We start from the raw sequence: 22,011 nt of genomic DNA on the forward strand, positions 1-22,011 counted from the left end.
TAATCCAATATCTTGAATTCACACAATCTAGTAAACCACAAGCTAGCCAACTTGATTTTAACATTTACATTCATTTATTTATATTTCACATTTCTGAACCACCCATTTCCCTCAAAGAGATGCCTTGCTTCATGTTTAATCACCATTCACTAAATTAAACTAAATTGCCTTGATGAACATAGAACCATATTCTAATGATACGAGCTTAGTCTGCATTATACAAGTAATATGGTAGACTAATATTTGATTTGGTGTGTTATGCATAACCAATCTAAATACAATACTATGCATATAGCAATTCTGTTGCCAATTTTTTAAATTGAATACAAGCAGACATTGGAACAGCAGATTTATAACTTTAGGAGGGAAGAAAAATGTTTTAACCTTTCAATGTTACCGTGATCCTAATCCAGTCTGATTCACATGCTGGCTGTTTGTTTTAGAAGGAAAATCTCCCTCTAACCCAATGGAAATTTGCTTTCAAGTTAAAAACAGCTGGTAAAAAAGAACAGATCTGATTTAAGGCAGAATTACAACAAGAGAAGTATGGTTACAATCCTATTTTCTCGTTAAGGTTGTAATCCAGATTAATAGATTCATGCCTGCTATTTACACAAATATTGCAAACAATGAATTACCTATTTAGGTCACATTTGATTTGTTATCTGCTCAGAATCTGTGGAAAGCAGGAAGCGAAAGGCAGAGATTGAGAGCTAGAATGAATACAAACTGTTCTGTATACATTGTACATACTGAAAATTTTCTAAAGTGATTTGGCAGAAATAACTGTTAAAAAACAGTGGGGCTGAGACTTTTACACAACTGCAGAAAATTCTGTGGTACGGATTCTTAAAATGACAACATCCTGATGGAAACCTTTAAGATTGGTACTGAAAAGACATGCCCTAAAATGGGTGCAACAGAATGGAATAAATTCCTTGACTCATTGCGATATTTGTAAAGTTATGAATTCATTTTTTTAAAAAATGACATATTACACGAATGTTTATAGTGCTTCTTTTCCCTAGTAGGAAATCTCATATTGCAGTTTTATTCTTCACTGAGATATGTTCTCTTACAACCTGATAGTGTTCTCTTAATCTCCTACTTTGTAAACCTGTTACAATCTTCTAAATATTACACAACTGATTACCAATAGCAAATGTTTGTAGATATATCTGTAGTAGCACAGTTTAAAAAACCCTCTCTGTTCTGTTTTATTCCTTTCTTGCCCCTGAAAGGCTATCTAAAGCAGGGGTCTTCAAACTTGACAGCTTTAAGACTTGTGGACTTCAGCTCCCAGAATTCCTCCTCCAGTTATGTTAGTTCAGGAATTCTGGGAGTTGAAGTTCACAAGTCCTAAAGCTGTCAAGTTTGAAGACCCTTGATCTAAAGTATCTCTTTTCACAACTATAGCAATATAGGATTCAACGAAAGAGAGAGGGAGGCAGTGGTAGATTTTGGTGGGCCCATCCCGAAATTCGTGTTTCCCCAGGGCTGCCTGTATATCCCAATATCCGTTGCAACTTTCAGAGCCCTCTCCCCCAATTAAGTTGGCAAGCAAATGTAAACTGTAAGTTGGAGAACAGATGTAAAGCTTTAAAATAGACATACAAATGTTAAAAAAGTTAAATTGTCCCCAAAGCGCTGTCATAAATTTCACTGCCTGCCATACACTGATGTGTTCCCATGCAGTTATTGACTCTCAGTCCCTCTTCCCATGTTACTACAACTCTTGCCAATCAAAACATTGCCTGTCCTTATCCTAACTGGAAGGATCCAAGTCCAGAGTGTGACTCATACTAAGATGCAGTCAGCAACTCCTTTGAGGGCAGATGATGGCAACGTGGCTCCTTTTTTAGACTGAACTATCCATCTCCAATCCATCTGAATGGGCAAAGGAAAGGTCAGTGTAACCGTTGAGAGCATTCTGTTTTCATGGGTGCAGAGATTCATAAGCTCATTTACTTATTTCATGGCACATGATAGGCGGATTTCTGCTTTTGTGGGACTGTAAACAGAAGTAAACAGATTAACGGAGTTGGAAAGGACTTTATAGCTCATCTAGTCCAACTCCCACCCAAGCAGGAGACCCTACACCATTTCTAACAAATGGCAATCCAATCTGTTCTTGAAAGTTTCAAGTGATGAAGCTCCCACAACTTCCAAAGGGAAGCTGCTCCATTGGTTCATTGTTCTCACTGTCAGAAAGTTTCTCCTTATTTCCAGGTTAAATCTCTCCTTGTTCAATTTCCATCCATTATTTCCTGTCTGGCCTTTGGGGCTTTAGAAAATAACTTGACCCCTTCCTCTCTGTGCCAGCGCCTCAAATATTGGAAGACTGCTATCATGTCTCCCCTGGTCCTTCTCTTCACTAGACTAGCCGTGCCCAGTTCCTGTAAACGTTCTTCATATGTTTTAGTATCCAGTACCCTAATCACTCTGGTTGCTCTTCTCTGCACTTTTTCTATACTGAAGATGACTGCACTGTCTTCTTCGGTATAATGCTATGTGTTCTGTCTTTAGATTGCTGGCTGAATATAAAGACAGACAGACAACTCTACAAAGGCTTCCATACAAAGTTTCTTTATTGGGTCACCAGGCATCCTCAAATATAACTCACAGTTATGTCGAGATCCATCTAATGTCCAATTCTTTGCATAGCTGACTTCATAGTGCAAAAGAATAGTGATCTTTCATCCCATAATGAAGGAGCAAGGGGGTGAGGCACCAGCACACTGCTGGGGTCCAGTCAAGAGTGAAGAAACCTCCCCCAACCCAACCAAGGGTCAGTTCAGTGACGAATCAGGATTACAGATGTGACCACATGACATGAACTACATTTCCTAGGATGCATTAACTACATTTACCATGAGGCATTCCCTTAAGAGACAGCTCCCAATTTTAAATTAACTATCTCAATTCCCAATTACCTATGTACTATCTGGACAGCACACTTCCCGCCTGGAATTATAAATTCCACTACTAACTAACTATCAATTAACTATAGTATATAACTAAGATAAACAGTAAACAGTAATATAGGATCAAACAAAGCAAAGCATGCAAAGCTTGAAGTTTAATCTTCAAGTTCAGCCTTTTTCCGCAGCAACACTAGGTCGGTGACCGGTCTGGTGTAGAGCTTCTTGGTGAAAGTCTCCTGGTCACTTCTGGTGGCCTTGTAGGGTGGACAGGTACTCTTGCTTCCAACAGTTCCAAAGGGTGTTGGCAAGCTGTTGGAATGGATGTTGTGAAGACATCTGCCTGGGTTGGGGCCTGCAGCCAATCGCCACAGACTATTCCTGCTGAGATTCCCCATCCTAGGTCTGTTTTGAAGGCATATGGGGAGCCTCTGACAAGCACTACTAAGAGGCCAACCTGTGTACTGCACCAGTGTCTTCCAGACCTGGCAACACACACCTCTAGTGGTCAACCACTGAATTTTACAGAAGTTTCTAAATTCAGCCACATGCCTGCAGCGCCACCTACAGTATTGAATTTTACAGAAGTTTCTAAATTCAGCCCCACGCCTGCAGCGCCACCTAGAGTACTGAATTTTACAGAAGTTTCTAAATTCAGCAACACGCCTGCAGTGTCCCCCTAGTGAAAAAAAGGGGAATTACATGGAAAACTGCTAAATTTTCCAAAATTCACCTTTTGCCAATTTGAAGCATGGCAACGTCTTCAGCCATGACAGATGTCTCTGATGTACTAGAGGACTCAAACCCTCCACCCACCCTTGATGTAAACATGGAGCCTGGTTCCCAAAGCCCAGTTTCAGATGTCCAACATTCTGAAGAAGCTACATTACCTCGGAAAGCCTACGACCTCAGACAGCACAGGAAGCTCACCGAACCCATGGAGTCATGCTTGAAGGAGGATTGGGACAGGCAATATTGCTGCTATGCAGACTCATGGTCAGAGCTGGAGGAAATCTGTGAAGCCCCAAAACGCAAGCTGTCCCTCGAGAGAATCTACACATTGCTAGATGATCTAGATGACCTTCTCGCACGGTGAGAAACAGCGAAAGTAAACTCAAGTCCATCCAGTCGAAGCTGGGTGACCCAAAGCTCCAAGAACACATTCAATGCTTTGAGGAGATGAACAAGGAAGGTGAGGACTTCGTTCAGACAGGCAAAGACTCCCTCCAAGCAGCACTCCACGAAGCGCTACAGCTGGAAGGAATGTCAGGGGAGAGGGCCACAGACATAGCCCCTCGGTCACGCGTGGCCTCCTCCCACTATTCTAAGAAAGCCTCTTCCCTCCATCCCGGGCCAGCTAGATCTCAAGCAGGTTCCAGCGTCTCACAGCAATTCTCTGCTGCTAGCTCTTCCCATCCTTCCAGTAGCTCTCCTCCCCGCCGTACTTCATGGTACGGTGCACGTTGATATTGTAAAATGCACTTCTTCCTTTTGAACAGCGAAGAGGTCGAAGAATGTGGGCTTGACCAGCGAGCAATTGCTCTGATTACCCACAATTACATACATCTTCACTGCTTCTTCTGGGCGTCCATCGGGGTAGACGTTGGCTAAGCAGATCTGATGACATGAGCGAGGAGACAGTGTGTTACCGCACATTGCCATGCAATTGACACTCACCACTGACTCCGGGTGTGCCTCTATAGCAGGCTGAGGCTCCTTGGCCGAGGGAGGGTTATGTGTTGTCTGCTGTCGTGGCTCAGAGTCTGGATGCAGAGCGGCTGGTGCTCATTGCTGTTGCATAGATAATATTGCACCTTGGCTGTGCAGTCTTTGGCTGAGTGTTTAGATTCGCAATACTTATAGCAGAATCTGTATTCCCTTAACAAAGCCTTCCTTAGGTGCAGAGGTTTCTGTGCAAATGCTTGGCACCTGTTCAGTGGGTGTCAAGAGTTGTGTAATGGGCAAAACTGGACCCTCTTTGTTGTAGGAGACTTAAACTGGGTTGTGTCCAATGGGTTCTCACCCACAGTCTTTATGGCTGTTTTATGTGTTGTCACCCTCTTTATGGCTGTTTTATGTATTGGGGTAGGTTTTCTATTTTCAGGAATGGAATCTCGAGTCTTAGGTTTTACAACGTCAGGTTTGTGACTGGCATTTAGAGTCTGTGGTTGAGCTTCTTCCTTTTGATCCTTTGGTAATTGGACAAAAGTATCGGGCTAGATTCATAAATAAACTGACCTGGCATAGTCTTAATTTCCACTTCTTTGCTTAACACAATTCAGGTTTGTTTCCTTTGAGTTCTCCCTTTGTAAATTGGTACTTTTCTTCATATGAGCTAATGATGTGGTGATGATTTTAAAAAAAGAGAAACAGCAATCTGTGTGCCATGTTTGTCACCGCAGTGCACCTCTTCAGTTACATGATCATATGCCATTGTACAATTGTGTAACTCCTTTGAAGTGAGCCAGGCCAAAACCAGTTTAGACAAGAACTGCTAGAACTCTCCATTACTGCTATGGGATATAATAATGGAATTTTGAAAGGCCGACAAAGTTTCTCTTCCCCCCTCTTACACGAAAGAAAATCAAGGAGGAGCAATGTTGAGTTTCTTTCTTACTCCTTCCATTCCTTCAGGGCTAAGATTATGTTTATACAAACAGTCTTGCATTCCTCCCAATCCTCTATAAGTAGAGCCAATTAATTTCAAACTTAACATGCTGTGCAAGACAAATTGGTGTGAATGCAGCCATATATCTAAAATGTGGAGCTAGGAGACTAGTGTTTCCCAGTTGAAAGGCATTCTTACTGCAATCCCATCTCCAGCATCCTCAGCTGTTCCTCCTTCACACTGGATTTGAGGTGCCACAGCCACACCACCTTTTCACTGTCTTTTTAAAAAGAATGCAGGGTATCATTTATGTATTTATTATTATTGACTTATTGAATTGCAATTCAATTAAAATAGACATACACTTAAATCACAATTAAAATAATCATTAAGAGCATAAAATAAAACCCTGACATAAATTCTAACTCATAAGAGTCCCATCTGGGTCTCAAAAGTCTGACAAAAGAGCTCTGCATTTACACCGTTAATGGAGTATAATGGGGTAGGGAGACTATGCCACAGCCTGGGAACTACTGAACCACAGATTGATTCCAATTTCCCACTTCTCTCTCATGGGTGGGGCCCCTAAGCACTCCCAAATGGACAAGGTGGGCAGGGCAATTCTGTCTGAAAGAAATGATTCTAAAGGTACATAGAAGTCAAGCCATGTAGGGCTTTGAAGCTTAAAATCGGCACTTTGAATTGTACTCAGAAACTTACCAGAAACCAATGCGGTACCCACAATACAGGGGTGCGGAGGGGAGAGAGAGACCTCTGGCTTTTTATGTTGGAGATGATATAGGCAGGAAAAGTAGGATATGGTCATTAAGTTGCAAAAGCAGCTCGATGCAAATTAAGTAAAAATGATTTCAAACACTTGCCACATATTATGCATATTGCATCTAAGGCATTACCACAATATTTTAACAAAGTTATCTAATTAATTGGTACTTTTGTTCTTGTTTGTTGTAATAATTTTTCATAAATGTCTATGAAGATTCTCAATCATCCAGATCATGATTGTGCATTTCAAAAGGCAACTGGACTTTGTTTTTCCCCTTGAAAATGTTTCACTTCTCATCCAAGAAGCTTCTTCAATTCAGTTCAAGAAAAAGGAAAGAAAGTCCTTTTGAAAATAGAATAGAATAGAATAGAATAGAATAGAATAGAATAGAATAGAATAGAATAGAATAGAATAGAATAGAATAGAATAGAATAGAATAGAATACTTTATTGGCCAAATGTGATTATACACACAAGGAATTTGCCTTGGTGTAAATATTCTCAGTATACATAAAGAAAAGGTACATTAGTTAAGAATCAAGAATCATAACGTACAACACTTAATGATAGTCATAGGGTACAATCAACAATCAAATCATACTAGGAAACAGTCAGTATAAATTGTAAGGATACAAGCAACAAAGTTACAGTCCTACAATCACCAGTGGGAGGGGATGAGTGATAAGGAGTGGTGAGAAGATTAACAGTAATAGTAGTGTACACTTTGTAAATAGTTGAACAATGTTGAGGGAATTATTTGTTTAGCAGAGTGATGGCTTTCGGGGAAAAAACTGTTCTTGTGTCTAGTTGTTCTGGTATGCAGTGCTCTATAGCGTCGTTTTGAGGGAAGGAGTTGAAACAGTTTATGTCCGGGATGTGAGGGGTCTGTAAATATTTTCACGGCCCTCTTTTTGACTCGTGCAGTATACAGGTCCTCAATTGAAAGTAGGTGGGTAGTAATTGTTTTTTCTGCAGTCCTAATTATCCTCTGAAGTCTGTGTCTGTCTTGTTGGGTTGCAGAACCAAACCAGACAGTTATAGAGGTGCAGATGATAGACTCAATAATTCCTCTGTAGAACTGTATCAGCAGCTCCTTGGGCAGTTTGAGCTTTCTGAGTTGACGCAGAAAGAACATTCTTTGTTGTGCTTTTTTGATGATGTTTTTGATGTTAGGTATCCATTTTAGGTCATGTGATATAGTAGAACCTAGAAATGTGAAGGTCTCTACTGTTGATACTGTGTTGTTTAGTATTGTAAGAGGTGGTAGTATAGGAGGGTTTCTTCTAAAGTCTACCACCATTTCTACGGTTTTGATGTGTTCAGTTCCAGATTGTTCTGGTTACACCATGAAGCAAGTTGTATAATCTCCTGTCTGTATGCAGATTCATCATTGTCTCGAATGAGACCAATCACTGTTGTGTCATCAGCAAACTTCAGTATTTTAACAGATGGATCGTTTGAGATGCAGCCCTTGGTATATAGGGAGAAGAGAAGTGGGGGACCCCTGTGCTGATTGTACAGGTATCGGATGTGATTCCGCCTAGCTTCACCTGCTGCTTCCTGTCTGTTAGGAAGCTTATGATCCACTTACAAGTGTGTTCAGGTACCGCTAGTTGGGATCCTTTGGGATTTTCATAAATGTATTTGCCAAGATTGTAAACCACATTGAGCTTGTAAACTCACTAAAAGGCTTGTTTAGAAAGGTCCATCATGCAAATAAGTAGTGTGACTATCAAGAAGACATTACTGAATCCCAATACATGCCCCATCATGGCCCCTGGCAACAAGAATGGCTGTTTACCATAGACTGGGCACACATGCAGCAAAAGGCACCTTGTGAATCATGGCGGCACAGTGGTTAGAGTGTAGAATTGCAAACTATTCTGCTGACAGCCAGCTGCCTGCAATTTGACAGATCCAATCCCACCAGGCTCAAGGTTGACTCAGCCTTCCATCCTTCTGAGGTGGGTAAAATGAGGACCCAGATTGTCTGGGGACAATATGCTGACTCTGTAAACTGCTTAGAGAGGTCTGTATACAGCGGTATATAAGTCTAAGTGATAGTGCTATCATAATGGAAGAAACCCATCCCTGCTATATGATTTGTCCATTTGGGGATTGCCCACATTTTGATTAGCCACAATAGATATCCATTGGCTTGAGCAATTAGCATTCTAATAATTAATGGAGAACCCTACTTCACTTTTAGGCCTTTAAAACACTAATACTTAAACTATGACGTCTTCAATTGCCCCAAATTGTTACAGATCTTTACTTTTTCATTAACTGTTTGTTTTTTGGTTGAATTCTACAGGTGGTGTCACCATATTTTGTTGCTTGCCAGCATTAGATGCTTATTTAAGTGTGCTAAAATAGGTCATTGCTGTAAAAAGTTTCTCCTACCGTGAAACTTCTCTCTATGTTGGTGAACCTGACACGCCTCATTCAACAGACTGCAGTTAGCCTGTTTTTATAGTTTGCAAGGGCTTTAAGCATTAACTGTAATGTAAGAGAACAGAGCAAGTTTCTATCAGACTTTTCACCATATGGAATGGTTTGACTTGCATCATCTCACAAAGAATGATTCTTCAAGAAAATATCAACAGTACATTATTATTTTCTTCTGCTATGTTCTCCATTTCAGGTTAGCTATAGAATATGCAATGTATTACTTATTCCAGCTGATTTCACTCAGACTGATTTCACTTCAATTTAAGATTTATGCTTTTTTTAAAAAAACATTCCTTTAGTTAATGTTTTTTTTGCAAATAGAGGAGTCAGAATTACCAGTGAAAATTCTTCACACATAAATCAAAGATTTGCTATAATTATTAACTTGAGTATCTGCAATAACAATGGTTTATTTCTACCATCCCTTAAATTTTACCTAAATTCTCACCTAGATTATGTTATTTTCTCACTTTTCTTCCAGTACAAAGTTTAAGAACAGAATAGTAAAATGGTTACCACCCACCACTCTTGGGGAAGACTCAGATCTCTTCTAGCAGGGATTTCAAACAGGAGAACTGTCCCGTGGTTGAATCTGCCAGGTGAAGTGCATTCCTTTGCTGCACAAACCATTACTACACCAACCAGGAGCAAAATTTTTAAAAGTTCTTGGAGAATGATGACTGTCAGAGAATTATTGTTGTTATACTGGTTTCGAGGAACATTCACAAAATATGAAAATAAATTTCATAACCCTACAAATAGTGTTTGATAGATTTGGTTGAAATGCATCCTAATGTTAAATAGCTATCCATTAGTTCCTTGGGATAAATGGAAAAATGATTAACTTAAGCATTAATTGCCAATCGAAACAGGGAGGAAGGGGAAGAAGGGAGGAGGAATAAGAGCCAGAAAATGGAAGGAAAGGGAGAGAAGGAAGGAACATTTCCAATGCTCCCTGCCAACTTCCCACAGGAAAAACTCAGTGGGTGGGAAATTTCTCCCCAGTGCTTTTTCATCTGTGGTTTTTCAGTTTCTCTGTTTAGGTAAAGAAATGTATTTGAAAGTCTGACTGTCATGGATTGTCTAGTTATTCTTATAACTTCTTAAAAGATAATCATATGAATTTCAGAATCCAGCATGGCATTTAAACAAGTTCCAGTGAAGTAGATCTGAAATCTTTCAAAAGCTCTTCCAAAATTACAGTTCAACCATTAACTTGCAGCTCATTGGTCCTATTAGCATGGCATTTTCCTCTCCTTGTATTACTGACAGCTTCTCATATTAACTAATATCTTATTCGTTATTCTGACACTCTAAAAATACAATTTCAATAACTAATTACAGTAGTGTAACATAGGATGTCTTTGTAAGGCCTGAAAATCTTTATAATTGTCTCTTGACTCTTATTCATCACGACTGATTTCAAGAAACCCAATGTAGAACCCATGGCTTCTAATACCTCCTACCTGTGGGAACCTTAGTGCTCTCTGAAGTTGGTGGTTTTCTTGAAGATGTTTCATTAGCAAACTAGGCAACATCATTAGGGCTAGCAAACATCTGCAAGAAAACCATCACATTCAGAGATCACAGTTCAACCATGAACTACAAATATTCTCTTCTATCAGAACCTCCTAAGTATCAATTTTGCTTTCTAGTGACTATGTAGAGGCTATGCAGCTGCAGTCATTCTTGAAAGATACATATTATCTGATTCATTCAAGTTTTGATTCAGGCCTGGTCCAGGAGCTAAATCAGCCTTGGAAACCCTGATGTCCTTAACAGGGTAATAGATGTGGGAGTGCAACTTCCTGGATCTCTTGGTGATTTTGATACAATTTTTCATCATATCCTTCTTAACTAGCTCTTTGTGATGGGAACTACAGCTGTTCAACTTCCTGTAGGGTTATGTCCAAAGGATAGTACTCTGTTTTAGCCCAATGGCTGTCTAGCTTGTTTGGTATTGTGGTTCTATGTTACAGGATATTTATGTATTTCATAGTTTCAGCATCTTTTTTAGAGGTTTGTAATCAATATTAGTTTGTTTAACTGGTTTTAATTTTATAAAAGTAAAAAGTGTGTTGCTGTTTTGGAGATTGTTTTTAATGATAAAAAAGAACAAAATGTGACCAGATAAAGTTGTTTGTAATATTTTGCATACCATCCCTGTTTCATGAAACTAATACTAATGTATGTACAATTAGATTACAGTGAAGAGCTCAGTAATAGGAGCTTGGAAAGTCTGGCGGAAAGCTACTGGAAGGTTGATTATGTCCGAAATTTCATTCAATATAATTCTCCGAGCTCTGTCTATCTTCATATTACTCATTAGCTGTGGTAAAAAGGCCTCTTTGTGCAACCTCTCAAGAAAGTGGGGAAAAAAGAGACACTCTAAAAACCAATCCATCATCTTAGCTTTCACAATAATGTTGGACAGGTTTCTATAAAATAAAATATAGCGAAACAAAAAACACCCCCCTCCAACAGTATAGAACATCATAACCAAGGAATTTTAACAGGGCAAAGATGTTACAGTTTTTTTAGGTGAAACATTGGCAGCCCTGACAATGAAGTAGACATATGCTTTTGTTTATATTGATAAAGCAATGCATCTTTCCAGTTAGTGTCATGGCTTTTAAAAAAGATACAATGAAAACAGGATTGCCAAAAAAAAAAGAGCTCTCCTCTGCCTTCAAACTGGCTCACTGCAGGTCCTGCGTGTATACTAGTGCTGTCCTGTTCCACTGACCTTGGCATCCTAAGCAGCTTCTCATGACATCACAATAATGCTTTGGCTTAAAGGGGCTCAGTTAATTTGGATGTGTCTATTTTCAGCCAGCTGTCACTGCAACCCTTACCTAAATATAAAGAAGAAAAGAGAACCAGATGTCTCTCACGCAAAATTCTTTGAATGCTGGGTATCCCCCACCTCCAGTTTTTGAAGCATTAGGGACAAATATGAAATCGATTCCTGAAGAACCTATTCAAATGGACCTTCTGAATATTGGACCTTCTGAATGCTGTGCAGGTCTCACCATTTTTTCCCTTTGTCCTTTTAGTTTTGCTACGGATGTGTTGTTATGTCAGTATTCTTTAACTCATGCTCTGCTGAATATTTTTAACGGTGCTTAAATGATGACCTTGTGGCTTGAGGACATTGTACTGACTATCATTTTCATTTGTTATTTCCATGATGGGTAGAAAGAGGGTCATTTCCAGATATATATTCCATTTCTTTTCTCCCTTCCATGAAAATGCTTACAAAAATATATATAATCAAAATGGATTACCTGTGCAATTTAGTCAATACTGATTCATGGCTGAAATGAACTATTTAGAAATTCAGTTGCAGCTGTACTCATGAAAACATTCTTCAAAATGATTTTAGATGCATGCATCCAAGGGAATGATTCCAAAGTCTGACTGCAAAACATTACATCAGAAGAACTGGCTCAGGAAAGGAAGGGAAGGGAAAGGGGTCTGGCAGGTATTTAATAACATTATTTAATCTTGGTTATTTTGTGAACTCATCAAGCTGTTTCTCTTAAGCATTATTATTTAAAGAGAACAGAGCCCTTTATATCTTAAACTGGAGGCAAGTAACAGCTTTTCTGCCCCTTCAGGATTATTAGAAAATCTGGGCAGATGTAAGCTGCCAAACTTACATAATAATAACTTCTTAATCTTGTTTAATAAAAAAGTTTTGTTTCAGATTCTTGTAGCTTTTAAACAGCTGTACTTTCAAGTTCTAATGAGAAAAACAAATCATTTATTACAGCCTTTTAGTTGTATCTTATTTCTGTTTGGTTTATTAATACACGGGGAAAGCAACTTTCTTCTTTGTCAGTGCCTACATGTATATGAGTACAAATGTGTTTCAGCCATGTTATATAAATCTAATTTCTAGCCTTCCTGAAAGACCATAAAGGCTTTAGGAAGTCTAGGCTCACACTGTGAGTAATCTATGCAATTTAAGAGGCTTCGCTGTCTTTTCCAGTAAACTCGCAGTACAGTGGTAAAGGCCAACTATGTACAAGAGAGATTTAAGAGAGGGAGTGTGCACATTTTTCTGAGTATCCTATTCCTGAAATATAGATCATGCTAGACCTTTCCAGGGAGTGAGGACATTTTGATTAACTAGATTAATAAATAAATATTAAATATTTTTCCAAAGGCTTAGCATAGATGAAGTGCTCTAATTCAGCTTTGCTGAATCCTGTAAGGTAGAACTTCTATGTTTTCAGGCAATGGACACTTGCAAATTTTTTGCTAACCTTACCATCAAGATGTCATATGACTTCTCATAATATGTTGAAATCTGATCAAATGTCACATTAGAAGAATACCAAAGTTTTGCAAGATTTTCATATTCCTCATTTGAATTCCCATATGGTCATTACAGGCAATTATATGACTAATTTTGGGATTCTTAATGTTCCTTCATGATGCTCTGAACACATGAAATGTCATTCCAAGGAGCGGTAGTGGTGCAGTGGTTAGGATGCAGTATTGCAGGCTAACTCTGCTCACAGCCAGGAATTTGATCCTGACCAGCTCAACCTTCCATCCTTTCAAGGTCAGTAAAATGAGGACCCAGATTGTTGGGGGCAATGTGCTTACTCTGTAAACTGCTTAGAAAGTGCTATAAAAGCACTATGAACTGGTATATGAGTCTAAGTGCTATTTATTTCAACCCATGAATATTCATTGTAAAAATCTGAAGGGGAGTCTAAGAATAATCACTTGAATTTAGCATTTTCTCATCAAACTTGTTCAAGGAATACAAAAAAAATGGAAATGTAGCTAATGAACTTTGGTGATGTAGTCTGATTGTGGAACCCATCCAATCTCTCTACTTGAATATGCTTAGCTTCAAGGAATTTTGCAATATTTTTGGGAGAAAGTGTTCTTCATATTGCTGATTCAAATCTGTCCTCTGAGGTTTTATAAAACACTTTTGTCAGCAAATATACATATTTTGAGTTCATAACCCAAACCAGAAATAGTTAGACCACAAAAATATTTCAAAGTGACCCCTGTGGGTTTTTTGGAGTGAAAAAAGAAAGAAAAATCCATGTTGGGCCAACTGGAGTTGGCATCAGCCTGGATAAATTTAGGGGAATTATATCCTCCTACAACTACTATTTTTCATCTTCATGTAGTTGTGAGGTGAAAATCAGAATGGTGACAGATATGAGAAGGTTGGTGAAATTTAAACACTTCTGTTTACTTGATTCAGTGGATTCATTTTATTTTAGAGTTACCCTCCCGCAGCCCATAATCCAGTTATACATGTTGTAGAAATTTAACAAGTGGGTGTTCTGACAAACAGCAATTTTCCAAAATCATGGATTTTTGCATTAAAGACTAGCTTCTGAATAATTTTCACAATCAAGTAAAAAAACACCCCACTTCGGACATCTTTCCAAGCTAATGAATCACTAGTGGTTTTGAATGAATATGTTTGTAGGTATGGGTTAAGAGAGGTAAAATCTATTTGAAAAGCAATGACCACTTCCTAAAAATTAAATACATATGATGGTTGGATTTTCAAAGCATATGTAGAAAAATTATGGTTAATTGATAAAATGTCCAAATATATATCTGCATATTTTTGTAAACTGCCTAAAATCATTGTAAGCAGCCCAGAGTCATTGACTGATATGAACAGCTATAGAAGTTGAATAAATAAATGAATAAATATACTTTGAAATAAGTCACATTAACTACAATGAGGCCCAGGGTAAGTAAGTAAGTACAGAATTAGAGCCTGAATCACTTAGTTTACTGAATTCAGAAACAGCACTGAGTGGTAGTAAGAAAGTAGTAAGAAAATACTGTGTTGTTTGTTTTTTGCTTCATTTGTATTCAGCCAACAGTTAATGAATATTAATTTGCATATTGTGTAAGCTCAATGTTATGTTATGGCCAGTGTTGGGATTCAATTTTTTTTTAACTACCAGTTCTGTGGGTGTGGCTTGGGGGGCATGGCAGGGGAAGAATACTGTAAAATCTCCAGTCAGAGGTGGTATTTGCTGATTCTCTGAACTACTCAAAATTTCCGCTACCAGTTCTCCAGGACTGGTCAGAACCTGCTGAATACCACCTCTGGCTATGGCTAACATTTGAATCTGAATTTGACCATTTTCTCACAGACCCCAATTATCTTATAGAATTAATCTACTTATCTTATAGAATTAATCTTATAGAATTAATCTATTATATAGTAAGATCCAATGATGCAACTCCATTGTGAAACGTGGTCTTTTTAGATTTTGTTTTATGAGACATTACCAGGGAAGCATAACTGGAGACAACTATGATGGTGATATTTGAATTCCTTCTGTAACATCTAATGGGATGCTTTAATCACCATTGATTCTGAGAGACATATAAAAAATAAATTAAGATCTTTCTTACATATTTATTGAAAACACAGAGAAAAAGAGAGGTTGAAATGGATTTGAATGAATAACTATATATTAAAAAGTATAATGATATTTCCATAAAATGATTCCCAGAATGTGTTCAGTAGTTCTATTTCACACTTCCCAAATATGTGGCTAAGAATCATTTTAATAACTATCATAGTTGTTGTAAGCAGGTTTTTTAGAAACTATTGTAGATATTTTGAATGGTCATCTGCATGTGTGAGAATGTTTTAAGTGTGAGAGAAATCTACTTTCCCTATGATGATTTAACAATTATTTTAAAGAATTCTAAATGTTTGCTTTCAACACTTCTGTCTACTTACTGACGTACAAAGCAGTGATTATTAGGAATATTCATAAACCCCTCTCCTTATCCATTATTCATGAAACTTTCAAATATTTTAAGAAAAGGGCCAACCCACAGCAAATGTGAAATGCAGGAGGGCAGCAAGTATGCAAAATCAGTTTTCAGAAAAGGTTGTCTAAATGCACCCAATGCCTCCTTTGGTGCCAGACATGCTTATTTTAAAAGCACTGGCTTCTTCTTTTACCCCCAAGCCAAATTTTTCAGATATGATACTTTGGCTGTTTGCATATTAATTACTGTGCTGTTTCTACAGGAAGTAATCTCTATAAAGGATGACACCAGACAAGTTGCTTGAATGCAGCCACTCTTGGTTAAAACGGCATGTGAGCTTGACTGCTTTCATATTAATTGGTACCCTTGTGGTTACTGTATCATGGATGATACCACACTGGGAAGACTACCTATGTAATAGCTGTCAGTTGCCATGCAATTATTGAAAATAACAATGTTGAACCATTTTTGTTTATTCTGGGAGATTAAAGGAATTCAAAGGAAAAGGATGAACTTCTGGACTGTATCAAAATCTTATTTAAAAGAAAAAGAAAAAATAAAGAATATTAGTATTCTTGTTAGAGTTATAAAAAGGTTTTGATTTTTTTGATTCTGGGAGGTTTCTTTCTACTTAATTTGAAAGCTTCCTAAAGTTATTCTGGAGTTTGGCAGTCCCAGAAATGTAATAAATAAAATAAAATCTCTCCAGCTTATTATCTGCAAATGTCCTAGATCAGAGATGGGGAAGGAAGGCCCCTTTATGACTGTGCTGACTCATGAACTCTGGGAATTGAAGTCCACAAGTCATAAAAGGGCCATGGGTCCCCACCTCTGACCTAGAATAAATGGATCCATGGACCAATAGATAGAGATATTTTAAAAATGTGAGTCTTCTTTGCATTTCCAAAGGTTAACCATATCTTCAAAAAGTTTGGGACCATTTGTGGAAATATGATTCAGATCAGGTTGCAATAAAAATAAAAAAAATTGTTAAATGAATCCTCTCTTTAAAAATAGCAGTTTCAATAAATGTCAAGATTTATTTTGAAGGAATAAAAAGGAAAAAGAGCCTGAATTAATAGGAACATGTAGACATCTCCCTCCCTCCATCCTTCCTTCTCTCTCTGACACACACACAGGGGGGAGGGAGGGGGGGAATGGAGTGGGGTGGGGAGACATTTTTTCTAGCCTGATACCTTTTACATGAGTTTGGCAAGAATTTTGTGATTTGAATTTACAAATGTATCTGGGGGACTCCAGATTGGGGAAGATGATATAATATCAGAGAATAGATATTGAGTTTCTAATATAAAAAACAAGATTTACATAGATAAATTTGGTTTAACATTAGTTCTTCAAATAATAACGCTTTTTACTTGATCAAATGAATGCATGGCTCCTAAGTAGTTTCAGAATAATTTTTTCTAGGTAGAATGGTCTTGTCCTTTGTAGTTGTCCTGGTTGGGGCTATATTCTGTTTCCTTATGCAAAAGAGGAGAAGATTGGGTGTTCAAGGGAAGAGCTTTTTTCTGTAGCCCTCTTCCTGTATAGCAACTTCCCTTTGGAGTCTGTGTTGGCTCCAGTGCTATTCTGTAAGTACAAGTCTTTCAAGTGACAACAAGAGCAGCTGGATAATAGTATTGTCTGGCATGATGGCCAGCATTGATTTTTTTGGTTAACTGATTATATTGCTACTGGCTTTTTGTTTTTTGTTTGTTTTTAAATGTGATTTTAAATTTAAGGATTATTGCACAATAAATTATTGTAAATCTGAATTGGTGGTATCTATCCACAATAAATAAATATCAACAATCTTGATGCAGATGTTACTGCTGGACTAGACATTGCTTTGAATGTACTGAAAGCTGCCTTGAGCAATTCCACAAAAGAAAGATAGATAAACATACTTTTAAAAGTGGTTTTTTTTAAAAAAAAACTCCTGTTTTTCTTCTTCTTGAGCTACTGGGTCTTTTGGTTTACAGGAAATGCGTTGGAGGGTTTTAATTGGCTTGTGCGCTATGGTGATGCTGTGTGCTTACAATATGTTGTTTCTGAGATGCTTTTGTTGTCAGCGTTATCTATTTTGTAACTTCTTTTGACTGTGCCTAGTTGAGAAGTCAGTCCCTTTTTTATAAAGTTGCATGGGTGCTATATATCGGTATAAGCCGAGTTTTTCAGCCCATTTTTGTGCTGAAAAAAGCCCTCGGCTTATACTGAGTCGATTCCCTCTGGAAAAAAAATGGTGTGGAGTCGCTGCGCGCGCATCGGCCAGTCCCGCCGCCGGGAAGGGAAAGGCAAAGCGCTTTTTGCCTTTCCCTTCCGGCTAGGAGCTGTTGGAGTCGCTGCCGCGGCGGAGCTTCTCCCGCCCGCCCTCTTTCCGCGCCCCACGGTGTCCCCGGGGCGACCCCCGCCCCGCAGTCGCCGCCGCTTGAAAGAGACGGGCCTGGGGTGGGTAGAAAGGCGCCGGGCGCCCTTGGAGGAGAAGGTCCCGCGTTCGCCTGTCTGCCCGCGGATGTCAGCGGAGCTTTGCCGCTGCTTCGTCCGGGGTCTCTGGGCAAACACGTCCACCGAGCGGGGCTTGTCGCCTCTGGCACGCAACGCAGCGCTGCCCTCGGATTCCCTGTCCGGTTGCCCCCTTTTGAGGGCGATGGCAGTAAACTGTTCCCGTAGCAGCGGCTGCTCCGCTGACATCCACGGGCAGACAGGCGAACGTGGGACCTTCTCCTCCAAGGGCCCGGCACCTTTCTACCCACCCCCGGCCCGTCTCTTTCAAGCGGCGGCGACTGCGGGCGGGGGTCGTCCTGCGGGGACACCGGTGGGCGCGGAAAGAGGGCGGGCGGGAGAAGCTCCTCTCCCTGCCCCGCCCGGGGGTGTGTCTTCCCCTTCTCCCGGTACAGGGAGCTCCGCGGCGCTGGGTGGGCGCCAAAGACGACGCTCGGGGCTTGGTCGGAACTGTCCGGCGCGCCCGATCTGATGCTAGCGCAGCGGCTGCGCGCAGCTTCGCTCCAGCGGCGGCCTTCCAAGCCGTGGCCTTTCCCTTCCCGAGGCGACGGGACTGGGGCCGCCCGGCGGCAGCGACTCCCAACAGCCCCAGCCGGAAGGGAAGGCAGGCGGCAGCGACTCCAACAGCCCCAGCCGGAAGGGAAGGCAGGCTGCGCGACTCCCAACAGCCCCAGCCGGAAGGGAAGGCGACTCCCAACAGCCCCAGCCGGAAGGGAAAGGCAGGCGGGCGACTCCCAACAGCCCCAGCGAGGCAGCGCTGCCTTCCTTCCTGGGGACTGGGGCGTCCGGCGGCAGCGACTCCCAACAGCCCCAGCCGGAAGGGAAAGGCAGGCGCGCGACTCCCAACAGCCCCAGCCGGGAAGGGAAGGCAGGCTGCAGCGACTCCCAACAGCCCCAGCCGGGAAGGAAGGCAGGCGCGCCCAACAGCCCCAGCGGAAGGAAGGCAGGCGCAGCGACTCCCAACAGCCCCAGCCGGGAAGGGAAAGGCAAAAGCGCTTTGCCTTTCCCTTCCCGAGGCGGCGGACTGGGGCCGCTCTGGCGGCAGCGACTCCCAACAGCCCCAGCCGGGAAGGAAAGGCAAAAGCGCTTTGCCTTTCCCTTCCCGAGGCAACGTGAGATAGTGAGATCGTTTCCCAAATTAATTATTTTATTTTTGAAATTTACCAGTAGCTGCTGCATTTCCCACCCTCGGCTTATACTCGAGTCAATAAGTTTTCCCAGTTTTTTGTGTAAAATTAGGTGCCTCGGCTTATATTCGGGTCGACTTATACTCGAGTATATACGGTATCCATTTTGTTGGAAGATGTGGTATAGGCAGTTTGTTTTCTTTTTCTGGTGTTTTGGGTTGCTTCAGTGTGTTTGTACTCATCTGAATAATTACAAACATATGGCATCACCACATGGCATCTAAATTACAAACACATGACATCACTGTTGCATACAACCCAACTAAAGCCTTCATTTATGCTCTATCTAAATTTGCTGGAAATTATTCAGGTTCTCAGTCTGCATGTTATAATCTATAAACAGAACTAAACGTTTTCAATCAACATATCTCTAGCCTTGTTAACTAACATTAATTAAATAATCATTCATTAATTCATTCATTCATAGATACAGTAAACAATCAATAGGTCATCACATATCCCTTTCTTATTCCCTTTTAATGTAAAATTAAAATGCTTCAGGTAGAACAGTCTATATATCTGTATACATATTTATTCTGACATATGTCATTCTTACCAGATTCAGCAACTAATATTCAAATACATATATCATATTGTAAGTTTTCTCCAAATCAGCAACATACAATACCTTTTCCTTTCCGTATTTGTATATTTGTCAAAAACAAAAATCTGCTCTATAACCACCATAAAACTGCAGTACACTTCCCCAAAGGTCTCTCATTCTTAATCAGAATTCTACTGAATACATTCCCCAAAACTTAATAAACTAATCTGCTGTTATTTTTGCATTCATTCTTACTACCTTTCCTTCTGAATAGAGGAACAATTAATGACTTTCTTCCAATTGTCAGACATAGGTGTAATTTTCACACATTTGAGCAAATTGCATAGCAGCTCCATAAGCAAATCACAACCATTTTTTAAATATTTCTCCAAACAAAACATTTAGAGCTGCTACTTTACAACTTTTTACATTCTCATGGAAGGTATGACTCTCTTTTCACCATTTTTTCTGGATATGAACATTTTGCAGTATTTGTTTCAACTCTAGTCTGACAATATTCTTAAACAAATATCTAAAAAAATTTCTCCTTCCTTAATGAACTTGTCATTATTTTTTATTCCATTTACATGGTTGAAGGTTTCTTGTTGAACTATCTTCACTCACTTTCAAAACACTTATTTCCATCAAAATCACTTTGATTTTCTCTCTCTTTTTAATTTCAAATGTTCATTGCTGTTTATCATAGACAATACAATTGGAAAATTGGTAAATACACAGGGATGATCATTCTAGCTATTTAATCATTTTTGAAGGTTTGACTTAAGTTTAAATCAAATTATATTTTTTGTTTTGGTTCAGGCACAAAGCTTGTTTTCAAACCACTGAAGACTATGTGTAATCTCTAAAATACTGTATGTAAGTCCTTGATTGAAGATGTTTTGGGATTGCAACCTGTTTTGGGACTGTAATTCTGATTAAATTGTAGTCCCTCTGAATGTAGTGAGGATCTGTAGTTTAATTTAAGCAGAACTGACTAGGCCTGTTGATTTTGATATATTTAAACAGACGATGGAGGGTTTTAAGATCATTTCCCCCCACCCCCCAATTCAATCATGTCCAATTCTCAGAGACTACCGAGAGAAGTCCATGGCATTTCCTTCACAAGGTTTTCAGGAGTACTTTGTCACTGATTACTTCTTACGGCTGAGAGAAAGTGACTATCCTAGCCCACCCAGCTGAGACACTAGCAATTCATATTTGGGGAGATTTTGTATAGGAAAATTTGCTAATTTTTTGCACTAGAATATTTTTAATGTATAAATTTTATTAAGCACTACAGTAATACAAATTAATACTAATACAAACTATAAAAATGAAAAAATTGTGCAGAGAAAAAAAAGAAAAATAGAAAAAATAAGAATAGAGTAAAGAAAGAACAAATATTTTAAAAATAAAAAACTGCATTTGGATGCTAAAGAAGAACAAGTTTTACCAAGTAAGATTGAGACTGATGCAAAAGTGGATTTAAAAATGACAGGCTGCAAGAAAATGTTACACTGGATATACAAGTGAAGCTGGTTGATGTTTTAATAATTAAAAGACATATGCAAATGGTAAACTAAAATAATGACTTCAACAACTTTCTGATATTCAGTTTACAAAAGAATTAAATTACATTTCTGATGGGTTTTGTCAGAAGCAATAAAAAAAATGAAAGCAAGTTCTAGGACATTATTTGAAGGATTAAAATTGTTAAAAAAAATAAAAGGAAGGAATATACAGTGGGTTTACTTGATCATAAATAAGAGATTTATTGTTATTTCTAGTAACAATGGAATTTTGCAGGACTGAATGAAGAGGTTTTTCAAAATCTGGGACATTATTTGAAGGAATTGAAGATTCAGATTATTAAAGTGAATAAAAAGTGAGCTATTGGATCAAGGTTAAAACAGATGTTATTATTTGTAATATTTCTTAATGGACTTCTAATCATGACAGAATGATAAGATTTTAAGGATCCGCTTATAAATAAGAGATGAGATATGGAATAAACTGATCATTGTATTTTAAGAGAAGATGATAAGTTGTTAAAATTATAATTATTTATTCTTGTTGTGACAAATGGAAAACCACTAGAAAGTGTCAGGAATGTTTTAAAAATAACTTACTTTAAAAATAACAACAATAGATGCATTTTGGGGCAAGAGAGAGAAATAGATGATAGAGTTCATCTATCTTTCATTCATTTTTGGGAGTGCTGAATTTGTT

General features: G+C 39.0%; 1 protein-coding gene across 4 annotated transcripts in view; it reads left to right on the forward strand.

Moving 5' to 3' along the window:
• The window catches only part of EML1 (EMAP like 1), a 149,232-nt gene that overhangs the window by 21,686 nt on the left and 105,535 nt on the right, over positions 1-22,011 (forward strand). The window contains exon 1 of one of the 4 annotated variants that reach the window (XM_087952152.1): positions 11,630-11,788. The exons of 2 other annotated variants lie outside the window; for them this stretch is intronic. In XM_087952152.1, the coding sequence (XP_087808278.1) occupies positions 11,647-11,788 (142 nt within the window). In that variant the 5' untranslated portion in view covers positions 11,630-11,646. Of the gene's footprint in view, positions 1-11,629; positions 11,789-22,011 lie in introns of those variants that run through there. One more of the 4 variants, XM_087952151.1, reaches the window with a different exon arrangement.

This window comes from Notechis scutatus, chromosome 1 (assembly GCF_049901735.1).
Source record: "Notechis scutatus isolate UNSWTSFEM ecotype Mainland chromosome 1, rNotScu1.2, whole genome shotgun sequence".
Classification (NCBI taxonomy): Eukaryota; Metazoa; Chordata; class Lepidosauria; order Squamata; family Elapidae; genus Notechis; species Notechis scutatus.